This window comes from Vidua macroura, chromosome 11, assembly GCF_024509145.1.
Source record: "Vidua macroura isolate BioBank_ID:100142 chromosome 11, ASM2450914v1, whole genome shotgun sequence".
In the NCBI taxonomy this organism is placed as follows: Eukaryota; Metazoa; Chordata; class Aves; order Passeriformes; family Viduidae; genus Vidua; species Vidua macroura.
The window spans coordinates 15,212,779-15,230,075 of record NC_071581.1 but is presented as its reverse complement, the minus strand read 5'-3'; the positions used below and the strand labels follow the sequence as shown (position 1 = coordinate 15,230,075).

Sequence of the window (17,297 nt, the reverse complement as noted above, 5' to 3'; positions counted from 1 at the left end):
CCGCCACAAGTACAAACCTGCAGACTCTTTTTATTAAATTCTCCCATTTCATCTGTACAGAAAAAAAAAATGCACATTATTATGTTCAGAAGTTCAGTAACATCTCAAAATTACACAGCATGGACATGTAAAAAAAAAAAAAAAAAACTCAACTGAAACAATGAGCGGCCAGGATTTATACACAGAAAGGGGAAACAATTTACAAAAAAAAAAAAAAAAAGTCTCGTTAATGTCACATTTAAAAATAATTATAATAATAATAATAAAAAAAAGAGACTACGTTCAAACAGCATCTGCTGTACACCAGGAATCCGCTGGGTCTGCTTTGTACACTGCGGGGTGCTGGGGAGCCCCTTCCCCTGCACCCGGCTCGTGCCCATCCGACACACGCGGTACCCACAGCTATGGATCCTCCCTTCCAGGGGCGGCAGGCACGCCTTTCCCTTTTCTCTTAGTTCAGTATTTCCCAAGGCGAGAGCTAGGCGAGCACTTCTATCTAACTCAGTCAACGCAGGGGCAGCAGGGCTGGGATCTCAGGGTGTAGCGATTCACCCTGGCAGGGATCTTTGTGTTTGGTCAGCTACGGAATCAAATCTGGGTGTTGTGCAAGGAGAAAATCTTGCCTCTGGCTAGTGAAGAGCAACGTTGTTACTCCTCCTTATCCCAGGCAGCGTTCAGGAACTCAGTGGAGTAGATGCAGAATTCCACCAGCACGGGACAATGCGCAGTGCCAGCTGAATTCTCCCTGGCACATGTGTGATTTGGGTCCCCCCTAACCATGACTCATCGGTGGAAGCAAATGGCAGATCTGGCTCCCAAACAAGGACACTGCACAAAGATCAGTACCTGGGAGCTGCCTGGAGGATCTGAACCCCAGAATGAGGAATGTGCTCTTACACAAACCCACACTACAGCTGTTTAAGTCCATAGAGCTGTACTTTAAATAGGGACAGAGGTGCTAGATGAAATATTCTCGTTTCATACCACACTTGTGCACTCATACACACCTCAAAACTACATTTTTTTTTCCCAAACAAAACCAATAAAGTAAAAAACCCTACAATCTTCTTTCACTAAGTAGTATCGTTGTGTTTTAACAGAAATCAGCATCCAACTTGAACACAATTCCTCTACAACATTATGGGATTCCAGCAATCCCTCTGGCTTATCACATTTTTTCCCTCTGTACCTACCTGCAGTTAGTTTCTGTACTTGACACAGTCACAACCGTTATTTTCAATACAATGCACTTAACTGTGGATTCTTTCAGAGCAACACTAATTATATCACAGTGTCAGATTCTGGAGGAAATGCTAACATTTTGCTACAGAGTTATTCAACCTTCACTAGGGTCTTTCCAGCCCTTTGCAGTGACACAGACACAGGGATACTCAACCCAATCTGCTGGGCAGTACTTCAGGTGCCAGGAATTTTGTTCCCACCCAGATGAGTTACTCCAGCAGCCAAATGACAAAAGTGAGGCAGGAGAATCCCAAGCTGAAACTCTCAAAAGAACTTGATTAGACTCACTAGGTAAACAATAAATAAGCTTATTACTGTGAATGAGAATGAACTGTAAAAGGCTAGCAGGAGTGGAGTATAGAGGTGTACATCATGCACAGTTCCTGACACGTGCACACACATGCCATCATTTAGGAAGCCTAACTTGTTAACCCTCGCAGCAGCAGCAGGAAGCAAATGGAGAGCTGCATGCCTTGCCAGATCCCATACATCCAGCTCTTCCATCCACGCCCTGAGCACCATCAAGTCTAGAATAAGCTCTCCAAGAGAAGGTTTTGCGATGATCAGGAGGAAAAAAAAACAAACCCAACCAACAACCATCTCCTAAACTGCATTCAGTGGAAGGCAGATTTCTCCAGTGAGAGGTAAGGGTCATGAAGACTACCACGAGGCTCTTCCACACTAACCCACTTGTCCTGGCTGACTGCAGCTACTGCTAACACTCTGTTAAAACAGAGAAGTTAGAAAAAGGCTTTCTCGAATTCAAGGCAACAGCAGTGTTTCTTTCAACCATTGCTCACAACTTCCTACAAGGGTGGCGAGACAATGGCACAGGTTGCTCAGAGAGGTTGTGGACTCCCCATCCCTGGTGTGTTCAAGACCAAACTGGATGGGACTCTGAGTACCCTGGTCTAGTGTGGAAGGTGTCCCTGCCCAAGGCAGGGGCTGGAATGGAATGAGGGTTAAGATCCCTTCCAACTCAAAACTGTTCTATGACTCTATGATTCTTTCTTTCTTTCCCTGCAGTGGAAAATGATTACCTGCAGGCAAGATGATGTGTTGGCAACAGCACAACCAGGTTATTTTTGGTAGAGTCCTCCTGTGGGTTTCTGTGCTTGCAAAACCTCTAGATTTTTAGGTATGCATGAAAAGGAGAAGAATGTTTCAAGACTGTGACTGGTATATTTTAAGTTGGGAAAAAGCAGATTTGGTCATCACCAGTGGTAGAAGACCCCTTTTTAAAACATGAAAATATAATATACTCAATGATAAAATGGCCTGGACCCCTTGCCAACCTTTAAAAGGTGGGCCTGTGTCTATTGTGACAAAAGGTTTATTCAGTATCCTACTTTTTCTTCCAAAGGCTTCAGGCCACACACCTCTAACACCATCACAACACACTCACACAAACTGTGAGCCTGACACAGGCAGAAACACCACCAACCACAGACTAATACCACTGTAGGGCACTGACTCCTAATGCCATGCTTCAGGCACCCTTACCATAACCTCCTCCAAACTAAAAAGGGAAAAAAAAAAAAAAAAACCCAGAAAGCTTTATATCTGAAAGTAAAGAAAGTCACCTTCAGAGCTGAACAGGGTTTACATTTACAAACCTACAATTTTCACTGCAATGTCTTTTGGAATTTAGTGGAAGTTGCTATTTCTAGACAATAAACCATCTAATTAGGCTTTTCAAGCTAATCAGGTTACAAAATGCCTTCTCAAAAAGTCACAACAGTTTAAAAAAAGCCCTCCAATGGCAATTTAATTATGCCAGATAGATATTCTGGAGAAGCAGGACTCGTGCCAGCAAGCAAGGCTGCACCGAGATCCCACTTCCCTTGCTGGCAGCTCTGTGAGCACACCCATCTTGACAGCAGTCATTTCAACATTCAGTCAAGTGATACAACACACACTTCTAACTGCCAAACTAATATTTGTGGAGTTACACACCTGTGCTACCTCAAGAGACCTGATTAACTATTTCTCTTCTGCTCCACTTCATGCTGACAAACAACCGGGCAAGCACCAGGGAGAAGGGCAAGAGAAGGAATTCAGGCTTAGATTAGTTTTACCCCACCACTTAACTGCAATCCTACCATACATTAACTCTCCACTGAAACTTCATTGCTCCGGCTTTCGCTGCTGCTTGTTTGTGTTCACAGTACTTTACTACAAAACCAGAAGTGTTTTTTAGACTCACTAGCATAGCAAGTCTGAACCCATACTAGTTTGCCACCATCCTCAGCGCAGGATGAAGGTATGCTTGAAATAAGCTTCAGCAAAAAGTCATAGCAAAAGCTCACAGTATTTTGTATATGCCATTCTGCGTATACAGCATCACCAGAATCAGCTGGTTCACACTCCAGTGTCTCAAAATAACCTCCACTGTTCTTCTAGAGAACAATGGGGAGAACTGGAAATGCCAGGTCTTACATAGCAGTGTGCTAAGTGGGAAAATAAACTTACGGTTCAAGCATCAGCCTAAGTTGGACAGTTTCAGGCACATGGTTTTACCACAGCACTCATAGGTAAGGACATCTAAAAGGTGAATAAAACATATCCTCCTGTACACACTGACTCTCGTGCAGCCTCTTGTAGATTTCATCAACACACCCCATGTTTCAGGCAAAGCACGTATCTTATGAACTCCACACCTCCTTGTACTTGAGGAACACAGATGATGGTAAGAAGACGCCACAACTACTGGTGCAGCTTTTCCAAAACACCTTCTATGGGCTCTTGGGTCTAAGTACCAGGTTCTGGAAGTATAACTATACATAGCACAAATGCACACAATGGCATCGATGCAAAAGCTAAAAGCTACTTCCCTTAAAGATTCAGATGTCTTTCATACCACACTGTCATTCTTCCATCCACTTCTGCTTGGCAGGACCAGCGCCTGTGTCCTACACCCCAGGAAAATGCCAGGTGTTATCACCATCAATTGTAGTTGTGGAAATGAAAACCACTCCTCAGTGCTACCATGCAAACCATTATGTCCCAGAGTGTGGTTAAAAACCACTCTGCTAATCCACGAGTAACTGTCACACAGAGAGAGAGGATGTTGAGTGTTCTGGCACTTTCTGCATCACTGACAGAGCACTGCACTGCCAGTGTGTCAATACCATCCACACACAGTTAATTTGGGAGGGTAACAACTTAGCAGTAGCAAGGTAAAATAAAAGGTGTTAGAATTTTACTGCATCATTGCTAATAAAAATTTGACTGAGTAACTGCTCAGAGCACTTCCTGCCCATTGACACTGTTCACTACTGACAGGCTCTACAAACCTTGTGTCTACATCGTGTCTTTAATCTACTGAAATACAAGTTGTATAGCTCACATAAGTATTCAATCCTGGTCAGTATTTTATTCTATCTTGCGAGCAGCAGCAGAAGAAAGGAAGGACATCTTTTCAGCCAAAAAAATCCACAGTCACATAAGCAGGATATTCATTAGGAGATGACACCAGTGATTGGTGTCCTTAGGTTGTCCAAGACTATGCTCTGAAGATGCTTTACACAGACGAGCAAGATGTCCAAAACAAGGCCAGCTGTGGTGTAAGATGCAATTTACCCTTTAATTTCCTGCCTCAACTTCACCCAGCCACAGAGGATGACTAGATTTCAGTATGAACCATTACCTAAATCATATGGTTGGTATGCAGAATATGTGTCTTTAAAAATTTACTTAAAAACTGCTTGAGCTGCAGGTCATATCAGTCTGATTTGGAGAGTGAAGGCAGTTCCAACAGTACAACAGAGACTTGTCTACAGGCAGGTAAACGAGAGTCTGCTAACAAAGGGGTAACAAAAGCTGCTGGCTGGGCTGCCAATGTTGCACACAAACTTTCATAGAATGAAGATGCCATGGATGAGATCCAGGATGGGAAAACTGAGCCAACACCTGCTGCTTTTCTAATTTTTTTTTTTAATTTTTTTTTTTTTTACTTCTCCTCTCACAAGAGGGGGTGGGTAGACTATACAGAGGAGGGCTGTACAAAACTGGGCACTGGGCAGGCATTTCTTCAGCAGGCAATCCAGGCTCTACCTGTCCTTGAGCTCTCTTGTCACCCGCTTGGTGATGCGTCCACACATCAGGCCGATGAGGAAGAGTACACAGATGCCAACTGTGATCACAGACAGGATGTAATTCTTGGATGGAGAGGTCATAACTTGCATGGCAAGGTCAGAAAAGCCTTCTGCTGGGGCAACCTGGAGGTGAAAAGGGAACAAATGAGCCAAGCTGTGCTTTCCATGCAACCCTCAGCTGTGACATTTACCAGCTTTAGTGTCAAGTACTGCTATTTGTACTTGTCCTGTCGTTGCTAGAATTGGCCTGAACCAGAAAAAAGCAGGCCTGCAATGATTCACCTGAAGGAACTGCTGTTCAGGATGCACCTTTATAACAAGGAAGTTTTCCCGCCCCTATTTCATTACCCCATACCTCCTCTGCAGGAGACTAAGCCATGTGCACACAAAAGATAGTTTAATTCTGCATTAGGGACACATCTAAGACACAGAGAAAATAAGATGTAAGTTACAAGAAGACAACCTGATTTCAGTTTTTCTGGACCAAACTCAAAATACTAAACTTCATTTGGAAACAAGAATTTCATTACAGTTGAAGTTTTTCATAAATACCTTGCAACAGAGAGAATTAAGGCATAAGAAATGGAAATCGTTTACATATTCACCTTTGCAGCATAGCTCCACATTTCAATACGATCATTAAGGCGTTTCTTGCATTCAGGCTGCAACCTCACACGCTTATCTTCCAGAGCTTCCATTAAGCATGACATTTCTGTAATGTGCAGAAGATGGTGTTACAAAATAGAAACAGTGGCTTTGATAACATGGGACAGAGAAGGGCTCTTCCCTTCTCATGAAGGCTGATGGTTACAAGGCTTTCTAAACAGACCTGGCAGACTACACCTGAGGCTAGCAATTTCACCAAGATTCACGATCCGTATTGCATTTGGAAATGCAAGGAATTTTGACTTCCAAAAAGAAACTACAGTATGTATCCAATATATAAGTCATGTGGTTTACATGAGATTTTATGAATTCTTAGAAATCTGCATCTTCAATGAGCTGTACACTCTGAACTCCAATGCCACCAGCCTTTCGAAAGAGCTAAGATCGAATTCAGTTCAGAAAAAACACAGCCTTATCTCCTTAGGCTTGTTAGGTGTTTCTTTTGAACAACAATATATTTTGAATGGTTTAACTTCTTGACTTTTCACAGTTTTGTGAAAAGGAAATGGGATCACAGTGCTCTGGTGCCTACAGAGGGGCTTGGCCAACTAACTCATAAGCTCGTTTAAACACTCATATAAGACACAGACATAAAATTTTGTATTTTTTATTCATGTTACCATACTTGACTAATCCCTAATTAGATGTTTTCTGCTTTGCAGTGAAGAATTATTTAGCTCATAGCAAACAGGCCACAGACTTAGTTAAACCAACTCCAGACTTTTAATGCACAACTGTCAATTCAAGCACTTGCAGGCAGAGCCCTCTCTAAGCTACAGACTTGGACACAAGGAAAGACTTCTTGACACCCATTCTTCTGCCACTTCTGCTGCTGTTCCATCCTTTGTAGTTGTCTACACATGACTGGTGGAAATACCTTGTATCTAAGATCATGATGTCAGAAATGCAGGTTAAGTATCTCAAGACTGAGAGGTTACACAAGTACAGCAGGAGCACTTACGGCGTCCTCTCCCTGGCGGGATGGCAGCACAGTGGTGTTTGATGTCGAGGGCACAGGCCGTGTGCAGCACTGGGTCAACAAAGATATCTGCTTTGCTTTCCTTCAGCATGTTGAGCACTTCCTGCAGAGGAGGAAATTGCAAGTACACCTCAGAAAAAGGAGACAGAACAAAACTCATGCTGATCAATGTCTCTGAAAGATGTATCATCTTTTCAAATCCAAGATTGTGAGAAAATCCACCACTGTCCTTGGATAAGGACATATATATGGATATGGACATAATATGAATGCTGGTTTAGGCTTAATTAAGTGTCCTGGTTTGTAACATTCCTTAAAATACTCATATTAATCTAAAAGACAAAGTCAGTATGCCAGGACTACTTCAGTTAGAACTGAAATCAGGTGCCATAGTCATGGCACAATTCATACAGCCCTCAAGCACACAGCCTGGGCCTAGGAAAGCCTGCAATGGAGATAGCATCGAGAAACAGGTTAGTAACAAGAACCTTTGGCAACCATAATCAAGAAAGGATTCAAGTCTGGAATTGCAAAGCAGGAACTTTGAACAAAATTTTCACTGGCAAACTGAAATGAATCACTGCAGGTCAGATCCAAGATGTATAGGGAAATTTCAGCACTCTGGCCTCATACTAGCTAGAACATGACCTAGGCTGTGATCTGGAAAAATCACAAACTTCTGCAGGGATGGAAACCTTTTAGAGCACACCCAATTTATTTTCTTTACCTTCTTGCACATCTCAGTTTTTATTTTCAGAAGATTCACTTTCAGACATTCTTCCACCTGCCCAGTCTGCTCCTGAGCTGCTGCTTCTTCTGCACACAAGCTGGAAATCTATTTTGAAAGAGGTGTTTTAACATAAATAGTTCACAACAATAATTCTGCCTTTTAGCACATTTATATCTCAATATGTTAGTTCATCACAGGGTGCAGCTAAAGAATACATGATGAGACTCCTTCCCCCCCAAAATCCCCAAAGCCAAATGCAGCCTGGCTCATGCAATATGCATAACCCTTTGAAACCTAGCAGCAAGAAGTCAATATTGCTGTACTGAGGAGGAGGGCAGGGAAGAAAATGGCATGGAAAGAATGTTAAAAGTATGAAATAAGTAGCACTTGAAGCATTACCAACTCTGTTACCAAAAGTGAAAACTCAAAAAGCCTGACTAATGTATTCCAGTTAAGGATGACAAGATCAGAGAACTGACTTTTTTTGACAACAGGAAAGAAGTATTTTCCCATAGCCACAAGTACTGATGAGATCCCAGATGAAAAAATTAACTTAATATTAGCACTGCACAGGAAACTCCAAATCTTGTGCACTGGACAAAAGTCACAAGCAGAGAATCTGACTAGCTAGAATCAGCTTAAAGGGATTTTTTTGTTTTACATATTAGGAAAGCATGTTTTGAGAAACAAAAATCTTTTACACGAAGCGAGCTTTCAGCCTGAGAAAGTAGCTATGGAGTTACTCTCCTACCTCATCAGAACAGTGCATCTGAAGCTGGGGATCCAGCCGATAATCAAGGGCTGATTCCTGGATTATCACTCGAATTTGGTCCTCACAGTCTGGAGAGAGACGCTGTTTGGAGGAGAAAGTCATTAACTCAATGACCTTTGGAAATCAACCACCTGTACATTAACCAGTATTCTATAATATCTCTATAGGAAGATAAAAACCTCCTTTTATGTATAGCCCGTCATATATGTTGAACACACCACAAGCCCAAGTTTGATTTGTTACTCAATGACTGTTGATCAGCACGATCTGCACATTTTCTCTTTTGCAAGCACCAGTTCTACTCACCTGGTCTGCATATTTCAACTTCAGGCATGAGATGACTTGACCTTCCAACTCTGTATCATCCTTGGCCCTATTCAGGATATTTTGGCAGAATTTTGGTATGTCTGCTTTGCATGCCTTCCTGAGCACAGGGTTTAAGCGGTAATCTAACCAGGAGAGATCACAGAACTTCATTAGAGCACACATCTCTTCAGATTACAGAGCATAACACTCCAAAAGAGATGGGACAGAAATTTCCTAGATGACGTTATACCATCAAGGAATATAATTTTTGGGGAAAAGAATATTTTTCATAACACAATTTCAAATTGTGAGGTAAGAGCTTCAGGAATAAGGAGGATTCAACAACGCATGCTTGAGAACTTGACTAAGGTCAGTGTGTACACAGAAAACAACAAAGGAGAATAAAACAAAACTGATACTCTTCAAGCCATGCAGAACACCTCAGGCAAGCAAGTTCTGGCTTTATTTCAGAAGAAGATACCTGTGTTCTGTGTAATCTGGCGCTTGGTAATCATCTGCTTGCATTTAGGATCCATCACTTCACTGTTCTTGTTTTGTTTCAAGCACTGCAACATGTTTTTTGAATCCGCCTCTGGACAAAACCGCTACAAAAAAATCCCCAAAACCCAACAAGCTGCATCACTAAAAGCACTTGAAAAAACAAAACCCAAACCCAACAAGCAGCTTCCAATTCATGGAAGGGAATAATCACCTACCCAACAGAGAGGTATACAGCCACCCTGCCTAGCTCCAACATCTCAGTGCTACTCTCTGAATTGACTGGGCATTAATGTCTCTGCTTATGGACTGAGCACTGAGCTGTACAGTCCTGACAAGCTTTATCAAAAGCAAATTGCCTTTATTTTCTATTCTTAAGAAACAGTACACTTGGAAAGAAATACCCACCAAATTAGGTCTCATACTCAACTACTTTTGTTCCCATTTATTTTAGAAATGAAAAAACCAATCTTTTAAATCTATACACATACTGCTATCCTGTGTAAATGCTGCTTGGACAACGCAACAGTAAAGACTTTATTAGTACCACTCAGGGCAAACTAAGACCACACACAAGGAGAAAGCAGAGAGGAGCTCATTAACAACAATTAGCCCATTCTCACCTTGAATCAGACAGTCAAAAGTGAACCAGCTTACCCAAAATTCAGACCAAGGTACTAATTTCTTTTCTTAGAAACTAATTCTGTGGGTGTAAGATAAGGCTTTTGCACCTTCAAGTCCTCACTATTTTGATGAGATCACAGATCTCTTTTTAAAAACGTGTCTGAACTGAAGAGCAAATAACTCTCAGGATGTTCTTCATCAGCCAAAATATGGAGTCACTGCATACAGACCACAAATACTAGTGTTCCAGGGCCTGGAATTCTGGCTACTGTGAAAGAGTATCTTATATGAACATTCATTGCTGCTTTCTAGATGGTACCACTTCCAGCTTTCATTTCTAATTTGAAGTTATACATGATTTTGCCTGCTTTATCAGTTTGATAAAAGTCTGTGTGCACCAGGTCAGCAGTGAACTGAAGATTTTACTCTTCTCTGTAATCATAACTTCTTCACCCTTGCTAAAAAGCCAATCCAAATCCCAACTGACTGGATGAGAACTGTATTAGGAGCTTCAGCACAGTTTTCCTCATCAATTCTGCTGGCAGTTGGGAAGACAAATTTATTAGTGCACAGGCTTTGATCACGAAGTTGAAAGAGAAGAGCCCTGAAGAAACCTCAGCCTGATTCAGAGTTAAGAAACAGATTACTTTGCAAAAATGCAATCACATTTCTGAAAAAAGCACAGCAATGTTGTAACAAGCCTTTATGGGAAGCTCAAAGCTGATAGAGCTCTTATATCCCAACTCACCCTCTTAAATGAGCACACTACCATTACCTTGATCATCTGCTTGCAGACCCTCATGAGTGTGTAGTCCAGTTCTGGGTCCATCATCTCTGTCTCCTGCAGTTTAAACACCTTCTGGTGGCACCGTGTACTCAATTGCTTCTTGATTTCTTTCAGGCATTCAATAATCTACAACACAGTATTGCAGGCATAATAGACACACTGTTGATATAATTCTGTCATACACAGACATGTGCTCCCCTAATGACCACCTTCATCTCATTTGGGCAGTTACGTTCCCAATGCCCAGATTTTATCAAAGTCATTACCAATGCTTATTTCCAGGACTTGCTTTAAGCTCATCTTTTCTCACAAAGATTTAATGAGATGAAGAGGGTCTCTTGGACTTATTCCAGAACCACATCTCATCCTACAGACATTATGCCTACGAAATCTTTAGCAACATTTACAGTAAACAGTTGCTAATAGCTTAAAACCAGCATAAACTGAAAAATGAAGGGCTCACTGCATTGCATTCACCCAGTATTGATGCTTGTGAGCCAGTGGAAAAGAAAGAAATTAACATTCCAAAGTACTACGAAAATATTTGACTGACATCAAAATGAAATTCTCAAGCTGCACTTACATGGTCAAAAGTGTTCTTCAAAATTTTTCTGAAATGAAAGTACAAATTAAATTGTAAATTATTAATAAATTCCATTACCTGAGCATTGCCATAGGGCACGTTCTGGCAGTAATTCTTGATGTCACTTTTACAAGCCTCATACAGTTCTGGTTCAAGTCTGATATCCTCAGTCTGCAGGAAAAATTATAATATGAGTCTTAAAGTAGGACTCGAGACTATTTCACTTTTTTAACCTCTTAACTGAAGACCTCTACTCACAAAAAGTAAGCAACCCTCACAATAGGCATTCAGTTTCTTATGAATATAAGGGTCTTGGGTGTGAGAAGTGGTGCTAGGAAATCAACTCTGGAATTCCCTGCAGTGATCTCTCAGCTTTTTAGACTGAAGAAAGAGTTTAAATCAAATTATAAAGCTAGCAAGTTGTTTCCAATGCTTCTCCTAAAAGGGAATCATCACAACTGTCCAAGACAACTAAAATCTTTCCACATGAAAGCTAAAGGACATATTAACAGCCACCCATCTAGTAGGTAATCTGGAAGATGTGAATGAAGTTTCCTGGTTTTGGTGATGCCCAACATCTGAATTCTTCCACACAAAGGCAAAAGTGCTGCCTCTTCCGATATGGACGTACTTAAGGTGAAGCTTTGACACTTAAACAGTATCTACAAGACAAAGACCTTAAGAGTTTATTAGTGCAAGCACTGCAGCAGGAAGTTGAGAGGCAGCTTTGCCTACCAGAACAAACACTACTCCTATTTATCCATTGAGTAACTTGAAGCAGCTGGAGTCGAGTTGCTTCAACTGTGCTTGTTTCCTTAGTCTGTAAAATGGAGCTTTTGTTCTCTCCTAGAGGATGTTAAGGACATCAGAATGAGCAGCACGTTGCTGTCTAACACTAAACATAATCACTTCTAGCTGAAATTCCAATGACCATTTAGCTTGCCTTAGCCTTCATGAGACTATATTTAAGGCATTAAAGCAGACAATCAGTACTTTCACCATGAAGGGCAATTGAGCCCTTGTAAGAAAAGAGGAAAAAATAAATAAGATACATCTTACAAATAAACTTCCTTTTTTTTTTCCCCCAAAGGTGGACAAAGCAGGAAGCTTTACTTGAAGGACCTCACTACAAGAGTGGGGAGGACAAGAGTTTCAGGCATGTTTACCATCTCCAGCTCCTCAACACGCAGCTGTTTGCGGCACTTCAGAGAGACCCTGTGCTCCTTGGCATCCTGCAAAGTATCATTGCGCACAGTTGTGCTCAGACAGATCACTACATCCACCCTGCAGAAAAGAAAACAGCTTTTTATTCATACACCCTTCACTAACACCAGCCAAGGTTGATACTGGATTACCACACCAGAAAAACTGACTCCAATAATCCAAACACAGTATAAAATTGTTGTGCATCTGTGCTTACTTCTGGGTACAGTTCTATGTAGAGTAACTGCATCACAATTAAAACCTAAATTGGAGTCTAAATCAGCAGACAGGAAGACATTCAAAATGGCACCAACCCCTCTGCCCAGCAAGACTTCTGCTCTTAAGTCATGTCAGCACTTTAGAAAAGCTTTGCTTCATCTCAGAAATAGATGATGGTGAATACCTACACAGCATTGCAAGCGATCCTTTTACACTATGGGAAGGGCATTTACCTCATAAAATGCAAATAGTCTTGCTATCCACAAACAGGACTGACCTTGTGTGTAATTCAGCCTCACACTATTGCAGTAGGACATTAAAAAAAATCCCTTAGACTGCAGTGAATAAAGCAGATAAAACAAGTGGGACATTTTCCCTTCCCCAGTCAGCAACTAAAACAACAGTAGTCTGCCTCTTAGAAGACAATGAATCTAGCAAGGATATAAGACATTCTGGGACATGCAATCCACTAATTGTAATAATTAGCTAATTTCACAGCAAGTAAAATAAAAAGGACGGGCTTCTATCCAGGAGTAAAGCAGAAGTAATTTTAAGAGGCAGGCCTCTACCTTAGCATCTGCAGAACACAGTCACTAAGGGAACACATACAAACTCATCAGCCTTTAAAGGAAGTCCAGTGTTTTCTGTCCTATCGTGACATACACTGTCACTTAATTACATATTTATACAACCAGATTGCTGTTTGGGCAGGCACTGCATACTTTTTTTTGATGTTGGGGCACAGTTTCAACACATCCTCCTTGCAAGCCATTTTGAACTTGTACGAGAACCTAAAATCTTTCATTTGAACCTGCAAGAGAGAAATGAGGAGAAAAACAACTTTGGTCATCCAGAGTTTAAAAAAAAAAAAAAAAAAAAAAGCAAAGTGCTGGCCAAAAGAACACTTGTTCAATCACACAATTAGCACATACTTTTGATCCAACTTAGTAATATGGAAGCAAGGGGAATACTGCCCTGCTGAAGAAGTTGGGACCCTGTCTACCAAATGCCAGGGAGGAAGGAAGCGCTGAAAAGAAATCATCTCCAGAAGTGACCATTTATGACCAGGCATGCAAATACAACTGTCTGAATTCATAAGAGCTCTTTAAATACAGTGAAAAATCAATTTCAAAGAAGAAGCTAATTTCATATTTAGCTAATTCCCAGCAACACCCTGAAAGAACAGGCTTCCACTAATAGCAGAAAAAAGAGTTGCTCACCAGCTGGAAATGAGTAACACCAATTGCACATTTTTCATTCATTTCCTTCTGGTGTTTGTTCTGTATTAGACACTCCATCAGGTCCCCAGAATCAATCTGGTTATCTGCAACCTCCTGAAGAAGAGATGAAAGGCATAAAAATTAACTATTTTTACAAGTCATGAGTTTTATGCTCTTTTAGCCCACTGTGACCAGGAAATAAGGAATTTACAGTTCCACTCTCCACAGTGAGCTCACTATTAGCTGCCCACCCTCGAGTTACACCACACAACTATGTTTGTACAGTTCAGGGAAGAACAATCTCAGAAACACACACACTTCAGACTCGGGAGAACACATTGCAAAGACTCAGTGCTTACATGACATGTTATAATTAGGTGCCTTCACTGCTCTTTAACTACTCAGCCCTACACCAGTGAAGTTATGTCAGGAGTGCTGAGCAGCTGCACAGAGCACAATGGTTAGACATGCCTGCATGTAAAGGAGAAGGAAAAAAGTCTAGTATTTAACTCACTGTAAAGAGTGATTTTTGCCAATTTACAGAGCAATTTTCGTCTTCAAACTAGCTTTTATGCTAGGGCTTGAACAACAGCAGAAACATTAGGTAGAACTAAGACTTTTTATTTCAGGGTGATATTTTAATTGAAGACTTTTGGAAATGATTACCTCTGATTTTACTTTTGAGGTATAGCAAGAAGTAATACTAAAACTCTCTAACCTTTCCCAGAGTTTTTCCTCAAAGATATCCACATCATTTCAGTGTACTCACATGACAGAATGTCTGGATAATGGGCTCACATGCTCTCATCAGCAAGGCTTCAATTTGAATGTCCTGCAGAAAATACAGTTTTTCATTTTCACAGTGAATGCACAAGAGAAAAAGACTCAGTAAAAAACCTGTGAGAACTCAAACTCAACCCAGTTTACAGGGTTTTGAAAAAAGTAATCCAGACAGCTTTGCCCTTTAGCTCTGGAAATCCCGGGGTTCACTCTTGCCAACACGGCAAATGTAAGACAAGCTTTCCAGCTTAAGGGAAGAGCCTGGTCTCCACAGAAACTCCTGGCTTGGATAATTCAGTCATTCTCCTCCAAACTAGATGCTATAGCATTAGAAATCACCTTACACCTAGGCAGGAGTTGATTTGGCATAGTTCTGATAAAACCAAGTTTCTAACCACTGGAAGGGAACTTTCCCTAGGGCACAGTGTAAATTTTAAGAGATTATGGGGAACATTCTGGGTCTCAACAGCCAAATATGCAGCTTCATAAAGGAAGTAAAGCTGCCAACATCACTGGAAATCTCTACTGATGTACCTGGTGGTTATTGCTTGCAAAATTTTTGTGACTGGGAGGGAAGCTGCAATGCAGTACTCAAAAGTACTTGCAAGCAAGACCAAAATCTCAAGTCCCATCACATATTTTGACTTGTGTTAAAGTTAACTGGGTTCCTGTGCAAATCTTGATTTTAGTACCATAAGTGACCTTTAAAGCAGGAGATATGCCATCAACAGCCTAAAATCCTGAACTGTTGTTCATTTCTCTTCCTCAAGAACCTCCAGGAAAAATTCCACTGTATGGGGTAAAAAGGAAGTATTTTGATGCCAGATCCTAGCTGTATTTCTACAGCTCCTCTAATCTCAGGTTTCTCCATCATTATTAAAATGGCATGCTTAACTAGACATGCTCATCTATACCCTTTACCCCAGGCTGAAATCCACTCACCTCAGACTCCAGCTCAGTGAGGTTTCCCACTACGTCTCTGCAATCAGACACCAAGTCATCAAGATGGTCCTGAAGGCATTCCAGCTCCTTACAGAAACAGACATTTTAGTGTGTGATCCAAGAACCCAAACCGAAATTCTAGGCTTTACACATGTGAAAATGCCCTCCTTTTTGTAAAGTTCTAAACCTCATTTAATCCCACTCCTCTACTACCACTCCCAGAACACACATATATAGTAATGGCTGAAAATGTTGGTCTAGGATGTTACCTTACCACTTGTTCTTAAAAGCTGCATGATGTGCTTCCACTTCTGGAATATCCCATTTAATTTGCCCTTTCCATAACCTTAAAGAGAGGTTAGTTACCCAGCCTGTGATAGGCACTTCAGAATGACAGTGGTGTCTATATCATCTGCTGCAGAATGGTCCCTTCACTACAGCCCTCTAGGTACAGCAATTTAACATCAAAGTATTTGCTGAAACTTTGTTAAGTAGCTGCAGATGTTAGTTCAGTTCTGTATAAATACAGGAAACATGTCAGTATTTGCCAAATGGAAATGGGATAAAGTTTATGTGGGAAATATCAAGCTTGTAATAGAATATTACAAATAAGAGGTTGAGGGTAAGGTTGCTTCTTTAAAGCCCTTTCTGCAAACTATCCCTTTCTCTCTTCTCATTCCACTAACATCTGAACACACAAAGCTTTTTTGCACCAACTGTCTCAGTCTGGTACAGATTTTGTTTCAAACTGCACTAATTTTTAATACGTTCTCCACTATCAAGAGGCAGCCAAGACATCCTTTTATCCCCTTTATTCTTTCCCACCCATCCAGCTTTGCGAACAAAGTAGCAATGATATTGTGTAACACGGTACCTGCCCTGTCTCTGTTTTTTCACTGCACCACTTCCCCAAATCAATCATGCACTTGTCCTGGAGGGTTGGGTCCAGCTTCACATCCATGGCTCGCTGATGGAGGATCCTCTGGACCTCTGCTCTACATTCTCGTGATAGCTGCAAAGAGAACAGGGAGTGTTTGGCATATGGAATCCCTAAATCCACACAGGGCAAACAGGATGCTGTCGGTAAGGTTCTGAGAGTGACCAGAAATGCCATCATCAATCCCAGATGGCACAGAAGTCCTGCACTGCTCAGCACAGGCCTGCCAGGACCCCCACAAGAAATGAGAGTTCCAAAACAGCTTGGAGCTCTGTCATTTAATTTAGATAGAGACTCTTCTCATTCCATTAAGTTTCATTTTATATTTTTAAACCTCTACTTTGCTTTAGGAAAGAGATGTCAGATCAGGTCCCCAGGCTACCTGCTACACCTTCACTCAAGGCTACACACTGATTCTGGAGAAGAAAGTCAAAGTAGCTGATGCCCTTAATACCAAATGGGAAGCCCAGAATAAGGCAACACACTCCAGCTGTAATTTCTGCCCAGCAATCCCCACTGCAGCACATCAGAGTCAGCTCTTGCAAGGCAGGAAGAAACAAACTGTAGGAAACTAAAGGATACTGGTGTGGTGCTTATCTGACCTAAAATGCACCAGTTGAAGCTTAAAGCTTCATACTTTTAAAAATCCAAACTACTGGAAGTTACCTAGCATTCTATCAACAGCACTGGAAACAAATACAGGTAAAACCTC

At 41.3% G+C, this 17,297-nt stretch overlaps 1 protein-coding gene across 1 annotated transcript in view; it reads right to left on the bottom strand.

Annotated features, from left to right (window-relative positions):
- Positions 1 to 10: 10 nt before the first annotated feature.
- Positions 11 to 17,297, bottom strand: part of GLG1 (golgi glycoprotein 1) — an 82,933-nt gene continuing 65,646 nt past the window's right edge. Inside the window, exons 12-26 of the mRNA XM_053987259.1 lie at positions 16,523 to 16,660; positions 15,649 to 15,735; positions 14,696 to 14,758; positions 13,927 to 14,040; positions 13,429 to 13,517; positions 12,451 to 12,568; positions 11,363 to 11,455; positions 10,690 to 10,827; positions 9,274 to 9,397; positions 8,793 to 8,935; positions 8,466 to 8,567; positions 7,712 to 7,819; positions 6,967 to 7,087; positions 5,945 to 6,051; positions 11 to 5,462 (exon numbers count right to left, since the gene is read on the bottom strand). Of these exons, the coding sequence (XP_053843234.1) occupies positions 5,295 to 5,462; positions 5,945 to 6,051; positions 6,967 to 7,087; positions 7,712 to 7,819; positions 8,466 to 8,567; positions 8,793 to 8,935; positions 9,274 to 9,397; positions 10,690 to 10,827; positions 11,363 to 11,455; positions 12,451 to 12,568; positions 13,429 to 13,517; positions 13,927 to 14,040; positions 14,696 to 14,758; positions 15,649 to 15,735; positions 16,523 to 16,660 (1,713 nt within the window). The 3' untranslated portion in view covers positions 11 to 5,294. The remainder of the gene's footprint in view (positions 5,463 to 5,944; positions 6,052 to 6,966; positions 7,088 to 7,711; positions 7,820 to 8,465; positions 8,568 to 8,792; positions 8,936 to 9,273; positions 9,398 to 10,689; positions 10,828 to 11,362; positions 11,456 to 12,450; positions 12,569 to 13,428; positions 13,518 to 13,926; positions 14,041 to 14,695; positions 14,759 to 15,648; positions 15,736 to 16,522; positions 16,661 to 17,297) is intronic.